Raw genomic sequence first — 18899 nt, 5'->3', positions numbered from 1 at the left:
GTACCCGCGGCCCCGACTGCAACTGCAGCCCCGGCGGCGCCTCACGCCCCGGGTAGGGTAGTTCTTCCTCGCCGAGGGAGGCGGCATGTCGCTCCCCATCGTCATGGCCCTCGAGGACGCCGAGGACAGGTGAGTCATTCACTTCGGTCTTCGCCCCCGACTTGCCACCACTGAAAAAAAATTCCGAGGTTTGGTACGGAAAATGGGATACGGGAAAGGTACGGTCCTTCCGTACTGGTTGTCTGTGGTCTCCGTAAGGATCTCATGTAATCAGGTACGGAAAACATGTACAGAATTTCCGCGGTTGGCAAAGGTACGGACGGTCCAGGTAAAAAATTGACCAGACACGTTCCGTACTTTTTTCTACCAGGCGGGCTGATTCCAAATAGTGGTTTCGTCGCCTCTGTCCTTCTGTCCTTCCTGTCCAAACCTATGACGTGTGCTATGTTGACATATTCTGTTTTGTATATAATCGATACGAATCATTTTCTATAAAGTATTCTCAATTTATCGGTACTTGAACATTTAATGGCAAACATCGCGTAACCCTGTCCAACCGTGTACCGAAGACTTTCCTTTCGGGTATGTGCCAAATTTTGATTTTAGTAATACAGGGATACCCGAATCACTAATACCTTAGTCTGATACAGATTTCTTGAAGTGTTTACCCCCCCCTCGGGGAGAAGACCGAGACATCCATCCCCTTTGATTTCCAGGCGGCACTTTTACCATGATGACAGTGGGGTGGAACACTGTGCGGAACGCTCAGCTGCATTTCTTTATTAGTTTTTGAGTATACGCAACGTACAAAGTTCAATCTGATCGTGCATTTTGGCAAAATTGGAGGTTAAATCAAAGCGGGAGGAATTTCCCATTTGGGTGAGAAATTTTCCTGACCAAATTGGGTGAGAAAGTTTCCTCCCCATGGTCATAATAAGGACTAAAATTGCAGATCCCCATACATCCCTAACATAGGTATAGTTTTCATATACAGATGCATATTTAAGTCATTGTCTACTTTCGGCAGACTCTTTGATGCAACTACGGTATCATTTAGTATGTTTCCAGCAAGTATGCATCTGTGATTAACTTGAACTGGGCTTTCATGGGACAATCGCCCCTAATCCTATTGCAGTAACCTACATGCATCTACTGGATGCATCTGTAAGTCTCAGCTGGTGCATCTTAGTTTACTTTAAGACTCAGAGATGCTCTCGCACACCAGTTTAGAGCAAAATGGGCAGGAACTTTCCTGCCCAAATTGGGCAAGGAAACATTCCTCGCCAAATTTGGGTGAGAAAGAAACCTCGCCCAAAATTGGATTGTCTGACTTTTTCATTCTCAGTGTTTTCGCGCACAAATTTGGAGCGTTTCAAATCAAAGTGCATGCGGAATTTCGTGCCAGCGCGCAAAAAACGCAAATATCAATGAACCCAAGAGCTACCCGAAAGAAGAACAAAAACGGAAGTAAGAAATTGCAGTTTCTATGAGAAAATACGCTGGGACTCATGCGAGCGTTTTTTCAGTATCTGCAATTTCTTACTTCCGTTTTTGTTCTTCTTCTTCCGCGCCAGAGCTTCTTTGGAGTACTCTATTCGGTAGTCTGCTGGCCAGCGGATCCATAGCCTTTTTAACTGCTTGCTGTGGCAGCGGCAACCGGCGGCCCTCCGTGTTCGACTCGTCCAGCAGGCCGCCCCGCAACTCGACGCGCGAGTCGCTGCGCCGCGGCCGCACGCCCTTCAAGACCAAGACGAAGCGCTCGGCGCTGCAGCAGTGCTGGGACGCGTACTGCACCACCAGCGGGCTGCACGGCGTGTCCTACTTCGTGGGCGACGACAAGTCGCGCTTCGAGCGGGTGCTGTGGATGGTGTGCGTGGTGCTGTGCTTCGGCCTGTCCGGCCTGCAGATCTACGAGGTGTACGCGCGCTGGGACTCGTCGCCGCCCATCCTCTCCATCTCGTCCTCCACGCCCGCGCGCGACGTGCCCTTCCCCGCCGTGTCCATCTGCCCAAGAAACACGTGAGTGCACTGGTGAAACAAAGGCGTTAAATAGCATGGGGCTGACGATTTCCCCTTTGCGCTAAAGGGTTAAGCCTTTTGGAGGGCTTAAAATTTGCTTAACTATCATTCGCGCCCTTTCCAAGGGCATAAGACGATTTACGCCCTTAAAGGGCGTAAAGGAATATTTATGCCCTAAAGGGCGTAATGTTCATGCATTTGTTTTACCAGAGTGGCACAGGAATTCATCTGGATACACCTTAAGATGACACATTTCGTGCAAATCTAGTGGCAAGTAGAAGGTGTAGAAGCACTGACCTAGACATGAGAGTTCAACATTGAACGCTATTAATATGCCCCTGGAGCCAATGTAGCAGCACCAGCCGGCTTTGAGGTGGTAAAAGCATCATGCGCAAGAAAATAGGGGTGAAAGCGAAGATCGGCTCTCGTCAGTACACTTTTCGTCTAAGAAGTGTACGGTAAACATGAAAATTTGTCGCATATTTGTACTTTGAGCCTCATAGAAACTAGGCAAATGCTTCAAATGACAATCCAAGCACATCGTTGGAAAGGGGAGACTCTGACGGTCATTTTAAGACATCACGGGGGAAAATCGGCCTATAACTGCCGAAGATACAGTCGCGCAAAGTTGCAATTAGGGCCTTGAAAAACACAAACGTGGCTCTGTAGCCTAACAAACGACTCCAATCGAATTTCTGGCCGCAGATTCGTAAAGTACAGCTCAAAACCTTTCAAATGAGCCCAGAATGGTCCAAATCGGTCAATAATTGTCGATTTCAGCATTTTGGACTTCAGTAAAAACAGCCTAAATTTTTCAAAGGCGTTGAGCGACCTCTAATTTTGCGAAATTTGGAAAACCCCGAAACACATTAACTTTTTTTTTTGGATAAAAAATCAATTTTCACCCGGCAATCATGAGATTTCGAAACTTTTTGCAAAAGTGAAACACCCTAACCAACTATGGTCTAGATTTTCCCTTATGCATTTCGATGAGGGAAATCTGGGCGGATGAGTATGTTACCCTTGATTTCAAGAATTAAGTGTTGACGCTTGAAAGCAGATGGTAATACCACGCTTGGGTTTTACCCGTAAACAAATTTGTTTGCAGTATCCACTGACATATATTTTTGACGACTACTTGGAATACTATTAAGGCTCCCTGATACAGTTCGTTTTAGAGTTGGAGTATTTACAATCTTGAAATGACGTGAACCTTTTAGCAAGTTGCACAAGTATGAAAAGACAGAAAGCAAGCTGTCTTATGATGATGCTCAAAATTATTTTAATCAAGCTCTTTAATCTAAAAACATCAAAACCAGTGCTGAGAAGACACTGCCTCCTAAAGGTCGACAAACATGTGACAAAGAAAGGGTTTTTACTTTTGAGAAACGTGGGTTTTATCAAAAAACATGAATAGACATTTCGATCTATGAAAATAACAGTGACTTCGGTCAAATTACGTAGATAAACATGGAGCACTTTTTCACAAGAAAAAATCCAAAACCACAGTAAGGCCGAAATCCGGCTGTCACGCGTGCGTGCTGCGAGGGGCTCTATTTCAGCCTGGTTGCAATCACCGCAGCACAAACAATTTCCGGGTAACCTACCGTCGTTTAAGAGAGCGAGTGCAAACTGCTAACAAAAAGTTATATAGCAGAGTTCTGTGCTTCAATTAAATATTGAAAAATACTTTTGACTTGATTTGGAATTTAGGGAGAAAAAAGTAACTGAGGTAAATTACAGGTAGAAGAACTCAATAAAAAGACTGAAGCATTAACGTATCTACCCCCTTTGTGATAGAGTTTTTGCAGAGTACTAACCACATATCAAATATAAAAATGTAGAATCACTTAATCTAGTTCTTTCATAGTACGAAGCAGGACTATTCTGTCACGACCTCATGCTCCAAACGAGAAAAAAGGGCCCAAAACTCTGTTTCATTCAGCCTTAGTTTCAAGAGACTTTAGGCGACAATGTGATGTCAGTTCATGAAACTTAACGGACCACTTTGCACAAATTAATGGAGTGCTCAATATTCACTGCAGAGGCTGCCAACTGCCCAATTCAAGTCCACATGCAGTGACTTGCCAAGGCTTAATTCGGCTGCAAGCCCATCCTCTGGGGATTGAATAATTGTCAAGAATAACATCCTTCATTAAAAAAAAACCAATGGTCCATACGTAAACACATGAGAACAATTAATTCAACAAACTGAAGCATATCACTACCTCTGAAAATGGAAAAAACTCGCATGACCCATACCAGCCTGGGACTAAGCCTTCTCCACAATGTGGTTGCGAACATGACGACGAAGGTTGCAACTGGCACTGAATTTCGCATTGCAGACGGAGCACTCAAAAGGCTTCTCCCCGGTGTGGGTTCGAAGATGGCTCCGAAGGTGGTCTTCACGACTGAACTTCACGTTGCAGACGGAGCATTTATAAGGCTTCTCACCAGTGTGGGTTCGCAGATGGCGACGAAGGTTGGGTTCATTACTGTACTTCCTTTTGCAGACGGAGCACTCAAACGGCTTCTCGGTGGTGTGGGTTCGAAGATGGTACCGAAGGGAGGCTTCATGTCTAAACGTCGCATTGCAGACGGAGCATTCAAAAGGCTTATCCCCGGTGTGGGTTCGAAGATGGTTCCGAAGGGTGGCTTCTTGACTAAACTTCACACAGCAGACGGAGCATTCAAAAGGCTTCTCCCCAGTGTGGATATGAAGATGGTTCCGAAGGTGGGCTTCCTGCCTAAAATTCGCATAGCACACGGAGCATTTAAACGGCTTCTCACCAGTGTGTGTTCGAACATGGCTCCGAAGGCTGCCCTTCAGACTGAAGCTCTTGCTGCACAGCGTACACTGGAAAGGCTTCTCCCCGGTGTGGGTCCGAACATGGCTCCGAAGGTTGCACTTCAGACTGAAGCTCTTGCTGCACAGCGCACACTTGAAGGGCTTCTCCCCAGTGTGCGAGCTAAGGTGCGTAGTGAGAGACGATAAACTCGGGCACATTTTGGCGCAAACAGCGCATTTCTTGGCCATGGTGAAGAGTGGCTCTGAACGGCGAGGCTTCCCTTGACCTGGAACAAGAGGCTTATGAGTCGCACGTCGAGTCAGTGGAAGCACTGCACGAGTAAGCACGGCGGTACAAACCTGCAGTGCACTGGGCAGTTGAGGCCTCTGGCACAGGGGATGCAACTGCTCGACAGGATCAGAATCTGCAACGAGGAACACTATGCGTCAGACAACATGCGCTTGAGAATGTATGAAAAGAAAAGTAAGGAAAGTCTTTTTGCACTTAAGGCAAGTGTTTCAACTTCATATAGTAACGTTTTAAATAGTATCATAGTTGCACACTCGAGAGCCTAACAGTCTACACTTTTTGTCGCAACTCAATGAAATTACTCTTCGTGTCAAGTTCGCATTTAAATTATTGAACATGCAAAAGGATTTTGGTGCTAATGGTTTCGAAACGGATTTGTGAAGTGTCAATTTTTGTAAACAAGAAGTTCACTTTTGAACCGGGAATAATTTGTGGTTACTTTCCACCGTCGATATATAAACTTAAGTGGAAGAAACACTGGTCAAACTAAAGCGTAACTCTATGCTTGAGTCAAGCATGAAGTAACGCTGAAGACGTCACTGAAATTCGAAGGGTGAAACATCTGACCGATTTTCGGTGATACAAAAAAAATGACCGAAAAACGGTCTTACACAAATGTATGACCGAAAAACGGTCTTACATAAATGTATGACCGAAAAACGGTCTTACTTAAGGGGGTAGTACACTACGCAAGGTCAAAAAATACTGTGTTTGGCAAAAACTCCTGTGGACGCATGACATACAGGACGTAAAAACTGATCATGGGATCTTTTCATACTGTAACTAACGATCAAAATCACAAATTTTGATAGGTGTCTTGAGCAGGCTATTGCGAGTTCGTCGAATTTCGCTGAACCACTGCATAAAATACACAGGTCGTTGGTTTGCGCGATTTGGACCAAACGGTGGGACCTAAAGGGTCCAAATTTGGTGTGGACCATCTAAATACATGTCATTCTGGTGTGAACTAGGGAAAATTTTTTGGAATAATTATTAGTACCTCAAACAACACGGCAAAATGACAAATTCTGAAAAGAGCATTTTTCTAGCCCATTTTCTTTTAAAAAACTTCAGTTCAACTATAGTTAAACAAAATTGATCGCAATTATCCTAGTTCACACCAGAATGACGGGTCTCAAGATTGTCTGTGCGAAATCTCGTCCAAATGGGATGAAAATTGCGGTCTGTATCACGCAAACCGTGTTATTTTTGCACTGGTTTGTAAAAAAATCGTGAAAGTCGTAATTGCTGCCTCCAACTGCGCTCCATACATGTGATTTTGGTCCAAAATGAGAGTTAAATAAGGTCCCATAGTCAGTTTTGGCGTACCTCACCTCCTCTACCCGCAAATAATTTTCCTAAACACGCAATTTTTTAAACCTTGCGAAGTGTACTAGGGTTAAGTGCCGAACATGGATCGGGGTACCAAACATGGATCATTTCTGTTTGGGGGTCTATAACTAAAGACCAGGTGACCAGATTCTAAATTTCTGTCTTCTCTTCAAATCAAAGAGTGTACATGGTACGCTCTAACTGGAGCATGCTTGCAAGCACGCTCTAACTAGCGCATGCCTGCCAAGCATGCACTAACTAGTGCATACATGCCATGTACACGCTAACTGAAGCAGACGTTTACTCCATAAGGGATAGGGAGTTTTCTGCATCAGGAAGCGTGTACATGGCATGTATGCACTAGTTAGTGCATGCTTGGCAGGCATGCGCTAGTTAGAGCGTGCTTGCAGGCATGCTCCAGTTAGAGCATACTATGTACACTCTTTGATTTGTAGAGTTTCCTTGCTTAGACTGACCCTTTGACTGTTCGATGTGAATCTGACAAGTTTGTAACTGCGTCTCTCTACTCTGCAGGGTTGCGTTTAGAAAGCCACCTAAAACAGGCCCCCGAAAATCGATGGAAAAATGACGTTCAAAAAGGTGATTTTTGCATCCCTGATTCTGGGCCAAGCAATCACCGCAGTCACTTCAAAAATTTTCATCTTGCACTTTGGACAGACTACTTTGATATTTTGGAACTACTGAATGCATACCTTGCTTTGTGTCCGTACGCTGGTGGGGTGATCCATGATTGGACCACCCTAACCTAACCTTAGCAAAAATAGCCATATTTTCGTGTCCTCACAACTTCCAAAGTATTCGAGTTAGAGGTACCATTTTTGGTAGCCATATGACCAGTAAGGTAAACATCAATATTAGATTCAAAAATAGTAGTCAACCCATACTTAATTTTGATCTAGAGAAGATTATTTAAAAAGTGATCCATGTTTTGTAACCTTACCCTACCCCCTTAAATGTATGACCAAAAAAAGGTCAGACATCAGCGAGACTGGCTATTGTTCAGCTTGGGGATATATCAGCCATTACCCGTGATACACTATAAAGTATGACCGTTTTTTTGTCATACATCGAAGTATGACCTTTTTTCGGTCTTACATTTCAGTATGACCCTTTTTCGGCCGTACATTTCAGTAAGACCGTTAAAGGGGTCAAAAGTCTGACCTTTCTATTTTCAGTGGTTACGCTGCGAACGAACCGTACTCCGGAAATTCCCCCGCATTTAGATAATTAGATTGGCGGATGAGCCTGTTACGCTTGATTTCAAGAGTAACCTGATTACGCTTGAAGACAAAGGGTAATACTACGCGTAAGTTTTACCAGTGAAGATTTGGGGAGCGTTCACTGAGACGCGACACCGATTACTACACTCTAAATGTCTTACGTAGAAAGTTCCCATCACTGAAAATAGAAAGGTCAGACTTATGACCCCTTAAACGGTCTTACGGAAATGTGCGACCGAAAAAGGGTCATACTGAAATGTAAGACCGAAAAAAGGTCATACTTCGATGTATGACCGAAAACTGGTCATACTTTATAGCGTATCACGGGTAAAGGCTGATATATCCCCAAGCTTAACAATAGCCTGTCTCGCTGATGTCTGACCTTTTTTTTGGTCATACATTTACTCTGCAAACTCAACAGTGTACTCAGTACACTCTGGTTAGAGTGTGCTCATGAGTACACTCTAAGTAGCGTGTACTCGGATGAGTACACTCTAACTAGCGTGTACTCAGATGAGTACACACTTTCCGCTGCATAAATTGCCAGGCGTGCTTGTGTACTCATCTGAGTACACTCTAGTTACTCATCCGAGTACACGCTAGTTAGAGTGTACTCATCCGAGTACACGCTAGTTAGAGTGTACTCATCCGAGTACACGCTAGTTAGAGTGTACTCATGAGCACACTTTAACTTGAGTGTACTGAGTACACTGTTGAGTTTGCAGAGTAAGTTTGACCGTTTTTTGGTCATACATTTGTGTATGATCGTTTTTCGGTCATACTTTTTGTATCACCGCAAATCGGTCAGATGTCTCACCCTTCGAGTTTCAGTGTAAGTAGTCCTTTTGGTAATATTTATGGGCTTTTAGCGGTAATATACAAGTAATATCCCGCCGGTGTACGCAGTAATATGCAAGTTGGCGACCCCTCGGACCGTGACGTTGAGACACATGTGATGTCACGTTCCTGGAATGAGAGTGGCTTCAGCGACCAATAGAATTAATTTGATCATTCAACCTACGTGTTGGCCAGGCGGCGGTGCTGTTTCACCGACCCACGGTGTTCGCAGAGCGACGGTGACGGCGGGACAGCCAGTCCTCCACCAAGTAGCCGAGTGAAGCCTCAGCCGTGTTTCGCTAAGAGATGGCGAGACACGAGCAACTTGTCAGATCATCCAAAGCGCTCCTCGAGATTACCCTCAACACAAATGTCGCTTCAGGAATTATACAGAGGAAGCCCGGACCGGAAGCCAAGAGGAGCCATCTGCACACTTTTCAACGCGTCTTAGGGAGCTAAGGCATTTCACCACTAAACTTTGATGAAATTAACCTAACTTCACAAATAACTTCATCATTGGGACCGTTACGCCGAGATATGAACTCGTAGAACACGCGTTTCCGGCCGACATGGCGGCTGCCCGTGCGACCCTCTCTGAAATACCCTATTTTAAATGCAGACTTGGCGGCGTCATGACGAAGACGCGCTTTGATTGGTCCAGCAGTACAATTTCTCACGTTCAGCAACACTGGCCGATGCTCGCCATTTCCAAGTTAAACACGGTCCGGGTGTGGCCAATAAGGTACTTTCGTGGATTCCTGAACCGGAAGCACACAGACGCCATGTTGTCGGAAGTAGATCCAAACTTGACATGGGAAAGAGACGTTAGTCAAACGTATCGGCCACACTTGAACATAAACAGTCGTTTAATACTTGTTTGCAGTGCATGTGTGTTTCGCGAGCAATATGTTTACAGCTCGGCTAAAGTTTTAGATCCGAAGAGAGGTTAGTTTCCGGCCAATTTGGCGTCTGCTGGTCTGCTTGCTTCCGGTTTCAGGATCTACGAAAGTACCCTATTTCGTACTTCCCAATGCGCCGCTAGAAGCGCTGTACTCCACGCGGGCCGAGGCCGGGGGACAATTTAAGATCCGAGCAGTGGGCCGACCCACAAGCCCACTCGCTGGAAAACCCAGGTGAGGTGAACGCAACTCAACTTACCCAGTACCCAGTGTCCCTACCGTCACCGTCTCGTCTGCCGTACACCGTGCACTCACCTTGAGGTTCGCCAGTCGACTGCGTTAGAGCAAGTTGGTTGCCGATCCGACGTCCTCCGTAACGACACGAATCTCAAATCTTCTGTCGAAGCGTCCAAGAGTTCAGCGGCTGTAATCCGGGCGAGGAAACTTTTATCCATGTCCGCCAGGGGCACTCGCAAGCAGTCAGGCAAGGCCGCTTCCAAGCCGAGCACCGAAGTCACCTCGAGGGAAGTGAGAGTGGCGACTCAGAAGCTAAGTGGACCAGGACTTGTGAGACCTAGCGTACAGTGCACCCCTTTTTTAAAGTAAATCTTTCACGCGATGCTATGAAATGTTTACATGTAGTTCCGAGACCACGAACTTTTCAAGAAAGATTTGAAACTATTTTTATTTGTATTATTTACAAACAGTGACGGGGCCAGTTCTTTGAAGGTGAATTGTTTTTCAATTTCCATCCGAACCTACGACATAGTAAAATGGGGATTTGAGTTTCAAAGTTCAACTCACCTTTAGGCAAGCGAAAGGAACGTCTCCATCACGCCCTGGCGTAACCGGGCAGTTATGTATTGTTCATCAAGTGCCCCGTGCCCATTTACAGATTGATGTGCTTTTGAAACACTTCACATATTTCATAATTTATGATCTAAAGCGGAAGGAGGTATCTCCATTATGGCTATTTTCATGAGAAACAACAAACTGTTTGACGGGAAATATCTTTGAAATATATGCTCTCAGTGACAAAGTCTTGTAAGCCAAGCATCATGAGATCACTCCTCCGTAGTGCGTCTCAACAACTCTTCACTTCCCGTAAAAAAATAAAGAAAAAGAGTCAATTCAACATCTATTCTCAAAACCAAGCGGAATTTGGAGGCAAACTGGTGCACCCATGATCTGGGTAAAGTGTTACTTACTATGTACTTGTACTAGTGTATTTTTTCTTTAATTTTTTTTAAAATTAAGTTTTTAGTTGATGTGGGCTTGAGGGAGGCATGTGGACCTTAGTTGAGCCATCTCTAGTATGCGATGAAATTTGAACCGTTAATGGGCTTACATGCTTTTTCCACGTGGATAACTGTCAGGCGTTGAGTCCAATAATTTGGAATATTGATGGAAACTAAGGGAGGGTGGGGTACAATGGGACACGGGGCACAATGGGACACTGTCAAATTAGCCACCTTGCGGTGTTCGTAGGATCTGCGGGTTACGCTCGATCATAGGCCAGCAGTTGCCATGTTAGTTTCACAAGCGGGAACTTTATTCGACTGAGCGTTCTTTCGGCAGGTCGAAGCAAAGTGCGAATGTAAGAAAAACGAGGTAAAACTAGCAAGACCGGAGAATTTTGTTTTTCCTCTAGCATTTAAAGTATTTGTCGCACGTTCGTAGCGAGTTCACCAGTGTGTTCGTTGGTCTTTTGAGGTTCAGTGAGACTTGTCTGGGCGCTCTGGCTTTTGGGGTTGAAGAGCTAGAGCGTGTCCAGTCCAGCGTGTCGTTCGGGGCACAATGGGACACCCTCGTTTGGGGCACAATGGGACGTGTTAATCAAAGGGCTTTCAAGTTTTAGTTGTAGTTTATGTCTAAATGAAGCCAAACCATACGTTAATTATGTTATTCACAAGAATTTTTGCATCAAACATTTCATTTGCGCTTTTTACTGTATTTAACACTGCATTTTCTTCATTTGTTACACATCATACTCCGGATTTTTTTTTTTAAGGCAACCAGGAACGTAAGTCCTTTTTCAAAATAGTTTGTGACGAAAATAGATCAAAACCTATTGCCCACAATTTTTTGAATGCTCCTTCGCTTTATTTTTAGCTCATAAAAGGGTGTGTCTCAATGTGCCCCAAGGCTGTCCTATTGTGCCCCAGCCCGGGGCACAATGGGACAGGTGACACTTTTCGGCAAAATGTCTCCACAGACCAAAAATGCCGTATAATCAATTTTATGGTCAAATAAAAGTTATAGACAAATAAACAAAGAACATTTTGAGCTATCGGGCGGCATTCTACACTGTTAGAAATTCTGTCGTAAATTAGCGACAAAAAAGTCGCTAATTTTCATAGCGACGGAAATCGTTCTTAAACTACTTCGTCGTAACTGAACGACTAAAAAATCATTTCTCTGCGACAATGTCGTAATCACAATTACATATTTTGACAACTGAAATCCCCGAAAAGTTGGTGAAAAGTTACAATTTAGTCACTTATTTACGATTTGTGTCGTTCATTTACGATTCATAACACACATTTACGACAAGAGTCGTAAATGTACGACTGAAGTCATAACTGAACGACATATTCGAAAGACAATTTACGATTGTTCGTAGACTTACGATTAAGTCGTAAATTTACGACTTAATTCGTTTTAAAACGAAACGTGTCGCTATCAAAATTAGCGACAAATATGTCGTACATTTACGATTCAAGTCGTATATTTACGACTTCAGTCGTAACAAAATATGTCGTAAATTGGCGATCATCATTTTTAACAGTGTAGCTCCAACGGTCTCGGATCTAGGCCAAAAACAAAAAAAGCGTCCCATTGTACCCCACCTTCCCTTACTCTGAAGCTCGATAAGAATATGAAAACTTATTTGGTGATAAGACAAGGTATTTCCCTCTTTCACTTCCTGGATTTAATATCACGCAGAATTATTTAATCGTCAGTTTCAAATTTTATTGCAATCTCTTCAAACGTCAATAAACGTACACAAGAAATGCATTGAATATTGTAACGCGACATATTGCGATGTGTGACCGACCCCACTGTTGGATTCCTCACCCGGAGTTGTTGCGGGGGGCAATTTGAATCTCGCGCCGCTTCTGTCATCCAGCCCGCTCACGGCTATCTGGAGCGCGAGGCCCGCGGCGCGATGATGAGTGATGAGGTAGTAGCAATAGCGGAGCGGCGCTCCGCCGGGCCCTTGGCGACCCGCGGGAGCCCTCCAGCCGGACACAGACGACTGACTCGAGGCAGTCGTCTGGATACTCGGTAGTAGCGAGGGTGTGTGGAGCCCCAAACCTTGTATCCACCGTTTGATTATCGTAATACAACCAGAATTCATTGGTGGGGTCACACGTTCGGTCTGAGTCCCTTTCAGCGACTCTGGAGCTCAATACGCGTCCCTCGTTTTGGCCGCCTCCACCGGTCTTCACTGTGTTCCTGGCGTCCTCACCCGCGCTGCCCGTGTTGTTTGGGGTAGGGTCAGCGGGGTGGTACTGAAGCACTAGATTCAACTGGATCATATTCTTGCCACTGCATTGGCAAGCCTTGACGGGAAATCTTTATCAGCTCAACAACTTTTAGCGCTTCGGCCGCCTGCAATGCCTAATTTTGGCAAGCTGGGGAGGCCATGCTTGCCTTTTTTTAAGCATACAAAACGGCTTGCCAATTTTGTTTGTGTGCTTCTAAGTCAGTACACTCCCCCGGCTGTGAACTAAGCATGCATTTGAACTTGTACTGTGCGAATTTACCAGCATTTATCCGCGATACCAATCTTTTCCTCGAATTCGGACCGTAAGATGAGGAAACAGAAACTTTTCTACTACAAAGAAGCACGACGTTCGTATGCTTGCGTCGATTTCTTCACTGTTCGGGATTATTTTGTGTAATTGCGATTAATTGTCTGTTAAATCTGTACCACTCTGCAAACTCAACAGTGTACTCACAAGGGAACGTTCTCAGGTGTCAGGAGCCGATTGCTCCCATACTTCGGGATCTTAAAGACCACTTCAAAAAAGAATTTTCGCCACCCACAGTTCGTGCTGAAAGTCACTACAACGCATTAAAATGGAAGTTGAAAATTGACCAATTTCCATAAAATTGACCAAAAACTGATTTTGACCAAAAAGTTCCCAAATAGTCTGAAACGCCCATAAATACCGTTTTTTTTCGATTTTGGACATAAATTTTTTTCCTCTCTCAGAAATTGAAAAAGAAATTGATTTTATTTCTTACGATTTTGACTGAAAAGTTTCCAAATGGCCCAAAACGTCCAAAATTATCATTGTTTTCGATTTTGGAAGAAATTTATTGTTTTGCCCTCTGAGAAATTAAAAAAAATGTAAAATTGCGAACTTCACAAGTTAAGCTGTCAAATGGTTAAAAACGCCGAAAAATGTCATTGTTTGAACCTTGGAAGAATTTTTTTCCCAACGGAGTTAAGGTCAATACCTGCCGAAGTCACCCCAAGATTCCGATGTCACCCCAAATAACGGTAACACAAAAAGGCCAAATAAATTCTCACATTGAAACAAACGTTTCAGTGGGTACAGCAGGTAATGTTACCGTGAAACGGGGTAACTTCGGACTCTTTTGAAAGGTTTTTTTGGCCCGCCCTTCTATTCAAAAAATAGGGGGGGGGGAGCCTATGCATTTGCCTTTGTGTCTGTGTGTTGTTGTTGTTGTCGTCGTCGTTGTTGGCGTCTGTGTACAAGGAAGGAGTTGAGCTAGAGTAACCAGATTTGGAGGGTACTTCAGGAGTACCGTCCAAACAAATAATCCGGTGGTGCAAATCCCGTCCGGGTCGCACAAGGGCTGCTGCAGGTGCATCATGGTTTACATGAGCGGGAGGGGGATTTCCGCCATTTTTGGTGCTAGCAGGGCACATAGGGGTATTTTTGGAATCGGGGCGACGAGACAAGCCGGCACAGCGAAGCGGAGCTGGCAACTCGGTTCGACGGAAGGGCGGGCCCTAGCTTGTTGAGATTGTGAAAGTTGTAGTACTGTCATGGACTTGAGGGTTAAAATTTATCTTCTACCCACCTTTAGCTTCGTTTTGGCGCTAATTTCAAATATCTGCCCCTCACCGTTTTTACAGTGGAGGGTCCAAGCAGTGTCCGAAATTACCCCGTGTTTTGAGGTAATTTCGGACACCCCTGGAAAAAACGACTTTTCGTTCTGATTTTGGCCTCAAAATCGATCACTGTCTCTTTCTAAAGTGCTAATATGATTATATGAGCAATTCGTAAGGGTTTAGATGTAAAGGTAAGGTAGGGGTGGTTATTCATACATAATTTGAAGTCATGTTTTTGCACTCATATGTAGTTCGATTTCAGGAATAGTGGGTGGAACTAGTAGAGCCATTTAGAAAGCTTCTATTTTTAAATTTTTGACCGATTAGCTTTTATAGGCAACTCGGGACATACTTTATTACGCGACAGTGAATCTTAAATCTTCCTCCACAACATTACATGCGATCACATACATGCATATGAAGGGCAAGTAGGGGGCCGTTCGAAAATGACGTCACACTAGAGAAATCGTGACCAAATGTGACATGGGGGAGAGGGGGATTAAGGCATTGTGACATCACACTTTTAAGTAGTGTAAAATTGCCAAATATGAATGGAGTGAGCCACTAAAAAAACTGAAATGAGCAATCCCCGCCTACTTCAGCTTAAACTGTCACTGGCTTGGGTATTTTAACTGCACTTTCCTCAGATTTTTCCGAACAAGTTAGCGTTAGACCAGATTCGACCGGATTTTCCAAAATGCAATCAAATTGTTAGAAAATTCCAATTTAGGCACCTAATTAAGACGATGTAGTCGCGTATCTATTCCCGTTGCCAAGAATAATGATTTGGACAATGTGACGTCACGGGGATGGGAGGTATAGTGACCATTTGTGACTATAGGGGGGGGGAGGGGTCAAAAAATGAGCCTAAAAAGCGTGACGTCACATTTGAACGGCCCCTAGTCGTGTCGTATGTACGGTTAGGAAGATACAGGGGCTCAGTGGAAAGCTTTGCATTTCAATTGTAATAAACCGGCGAGCTATGCAGCCATTCGCCAAGTCCAACTCTCATGTCACATGAAAGAAAATTAATCGCAAAACAGTCGTTGACACTAAGGTAGGACAGACACATAAAACTAAGTATTAAAGATGTAGCTTTGCCCCATTTTTATGAAATTCGAAGTTTACAAAGCAACCGCTGTAATCGGCCACAATTTAATAAAACTGTATATTTGGGAGTTTCAGACCATTTGGAAACTTTCTGGTCAAAATAAGTTTTTGGTCCAAATTGTAAAAAAAAAATTCTTCAATATCTGAGAGAGAGAAAAAAATTTTCGTCCAAAATAGAAAAAAACGGTATTTTTGGGCGTTTCAGACCATTTGGAAACTTTTTGGTCAAAATCAGTTTTTGGTCAATTTTATGGAAATTGGTTAGTTTTCAACTTCCATTTTAATGCGTTGTAGTGACTTTCAGCATTAACTGTGGGTGGCGAAAATTCTTCTTTGAGGTGGTCTTTAAGATCCCGAAGTATGGGAGCAATCGGCTCCTGACACCTGAGAACGTTCCCTTGTTAGGTGTGTACTCATCTGACAAGGGAAGTGCCCCAGGTGTTCATCCAGATTTTGATCATATTTTGGGGATCTCTTCTACTATACAAGAGTCTAATTTTCCGCATAAAAGTTTTTGCTGAGATATATTACAACGGGTTTTAAACCTAGGTCCAAATTTTCAAAATCACTCAAAAAATATTTTTTTACCAAAAAGTTTCTAAATGGCCTGAAACGTCCAAAAATATGATTTTTTTTCGATTTTGGAGCAAAAAAATTTTTTGTCCTCACTTAAGGGGAGGTTCTACTGAAAATCTTACTTTCTTCAAATTGAGTCCCACTTTGTATGTTCATTGTAAATTTAAAGTATTTTATAGTAAATAGTAAAATATGAAGTTTGGCGGGGAATACCTAGCCCCAAATCCAGTCGAAGAGGAATTTTCTGCTATTTCCAGTCGTATCTTGAAAAATTCTCCTACGCAAAGGTTTTTAAACGTAAACTGATGTTCTGGGCATTTTTCACTTTTTTGGTTCATAATTGATAAACCGTGGCATTAGTAACATACTGGGACCATTGCAAAATCATAAGCTGTGTTTTCAACACAGCATGTCACTAAAATTTCAAGAAAATGGTCAGAATCCTGATATTTTAGTGTCTTTTTTTCTGGTAGGCGGTGCCAAAATAAATTTGTTGGGTCTCATGTCTTGGTGATGCCACGCTTTATTGCATGTGTGCCAAAGAAGTGAAACATGTCTAGAACATCAGTTTACGTTGAAATACTGTGCGTATGAGAATTTTTTAAGATATTCCTTAAATAGGCTGAAAAAACCTCTTCGACTGGATTTGGAGGAAGGTATTGGGCTCTAAATTTCATGTTTTCAAGCAACTTTTTATACTTTCAATTACTCAGAATATTATTGAAAATCAACTCTAGACGACGGACCTAACCGACAAAAAAAAATGACGTAGTTGAACATTGCGTACCATACCTCAACTATTTTGTCAAAATCTTGTTATCTGGCTTTCAAGTTTTTTCACGAATGACTAACGTCAGAACAAAAAGATTCTCCAAACGCGAATAAAATCATATTTTTAACGTTGCGGATCTTGGAGACTATTTGGTCAAAAATGTAATTTTTTTAAAAATTTTTAGACTTTAGTGAGGACAAAAAAATTTTTGCTCCAAAATCGAAAACAATCATATTTTTGGACGTTTTAGACCATTTGGAGACTTTTTGGTCAAAAATGTGATTTTGAACTTTTTTTTAAGTTTTTGGACTTAAGTGAGGACAAAAAATTTTTTTGCTCCAAAATCGAAAAAAATCATATTTTTGGACGTTTCAGGCCATTTAGAAACTTTTTGGTAAAAAAATTTTTTTTGAGTGATTTTGAAAATTTGGACCTAGGTTTAAAACCCGTTGTAATATATCTCAGCAAAAACTTTTATGCGGAAAATTAGTCTATTGTATAGTAGAAGAGATCCCTAAAATATGATCAAAATCTGGATGTAACACCTGGGGCACTTCCCTTGTGAGTACACTCTAGTTAGAGTGTACTCATCCGAGTACACGCTAGTTAGAGTGTACTCATCCGAGTACACGCTAGTTAGAGTGTACTCATCCGAGTACACGCTAGTTAGAGTGTACTCATCCGAGTACACGCTAGTTAGAGTGTACTCATGAGCACACTTTAACTAGAGTGTACTGAGTACACTGTTGAGTTTGCAGAGCACGAACTGCTCGTAAATTTCAAAAACGATATGATCGTCCATCTTTTTTTCGTCAATTTACGAAAACATTCTTAAACTTACAAACTTAATCCTCAAATTTTGGTCGTTTCAGGCATTTTTTTCTTTCTATATAGTAAGGAAACAACGGACGACAACACATTTTTTCAGACTTCCTTTTACAATCATACTTGTAAATTAACGATTTCACCTGTAAATTTAAGATTGTAAAATGATGAACAGTTTGTCAATTTACAATTTACTTTGTAAAAAAACAGTGCAGGTCGTGGTTCAGATTTAACAGGCAACTATTCATAAAAAGTAAGCTTGATTTGTATCAAAACAAGTTTACGCGTGATAAAACGAGAATAGTCGTAAGATAACGAGTTTATCAGTAAAACTACGATCTTTCGTCAGTAACATTAAGATTTCATCGTAAAATTACGAATTTATTCCTAAATTTTTGAGTAAAGTTTGTCGAAAATATGACAATTGTTCATTTTGTAGAGATTTGACGGTTTTAAAAGGAGTTAAACAAGTGTCAGTCAGTATTTTTATTTCTTGTCTTCTTCCCCTCTCTGGCTTGCTTCCCTCACTCCTGGCCAAGGCCCTACAATACTCCTCTTTCTGAACTCACCCACCAAGCAAGGTGTCACTGTTGCCCAGACTATAAATTGGATCGCGCCTCAGCGCCGGTCAACAGTCTGTAGCCTGGTCTCGGTCTGTGCGCACCTCCCTAATAAACCAGTGAATCCCTACTCTCTCTCGTCACTTATCCGTTCCTCATCACTATTAGTGCCCTACACTACAAGTGGTGACAGCGGTTAAACTGGCGATATTGCGTGGGTTTTCCCTACGTTTTTGAAGGAGGACGAGAGTGTGACGAGCGATTTGTGTGATTGAGTAGTCTATAGGAGGTGTAAGGAGGTATTGCCTGGCTGGATAGTCGTGCTGCTTCCTTGAGGAGCGTAAGCCACTACCAGTCTGTGCAGTCCTACACTTCTCTGAGCAATTGGGTTGACTGATCGTAAGCCTAGTATTTGTGCTGATCAGTTGACAGTTTGAGAGGGTTAGACGAACGTAAGCCTGGAGCTGTTTGAAACGTAACCACTCAGGAGTGCGCTGTTTCAGACGTAAGCACAAGAGCTGTTCGGATAACTTGAAAG

General features: G+C 43.0%; 2 protein-coding genes across 10 annotated transcripts in view; one reads left to right on the top strand and one right to left on the bottom strand.

The window, feature by feature from the left end:
• Positions 1-103: 103 nt before the first annotated feature.
• Positions 104-18899, top strand: part of LOC117654378 (pickpocket protein 28-like) — a 25981-nt gene continuing 7185 nt past the window's right edge. The window contains exons 1-2 of the mRNA XM_034400981.1: positions 104-129; positions 1651-2019. Of these exons, the coding sequence (XP_034256872.1) occupies positions 104-129; positions 1651-2019 (395 nt within the window). The remainder of the gene's footprint in view (positions 130-1650; positions 2020-18899) is intronic.
• On the bottom strand, positions 3202-10791 carry LOC117653047 (gastrula zinc finger protein XlCGF8.2DB-like). Of its 9 annotated transcripts, none has more exons than XM_034398419.1 (4): positions 10775-10791; positions 9742-9850; positions 5168-5232; positions 3202-5094 (listed from the first exon to the last, which is right to left on the bottom strand). In XM_034398419.1, the coding sequence occupies exon 4, from the start codon at positions 5054-5056 to the stop codon at positions 4292-4294; it is 765 nt and encodes a 254-aa protein (XP_034254310.1). In that variant the 5' UTR covers positions 5057-5094; positions 5168-5232; positions 9742-9850; positions 10775-10791; the 3' UTR covers positions 3202-4291. The 9 variants fall into 9 exon arrangements, with proteins under 9 accessions (XP_034254310.1, XP_034254302.1, XP_034254293.1 ...); XM_034398411.1 differs by lacking the exon at positions 10775-10791 and adding an exon at positions 10635-10660; XM_034398402.1 differs by lacking the exon at positions 10775-10791 and adding an exon at positions 10231-10381.

This window comes from Thrips palmi, unplaced genomic scaffold (genome assembly GCF_012932325.1).
Source record: "Thrips palmi isolate BJ-2018 unplaced genomic scaffold, TpBJ-2018v1 HiC_scaffold_10, whole genome shotgun sequence".
Taxonomy (NCBI): Eukaryota; Metazoa; Arthropoda; class Insecta; order Thysanoptera; family Thripidae; genus Thrips; species Thrips palmi.
The sequence above is the reverse complement of the archived record's forward strand: the minus strand, read 5'-3'. Positions and strand labels throughout refer to the sequence as shown.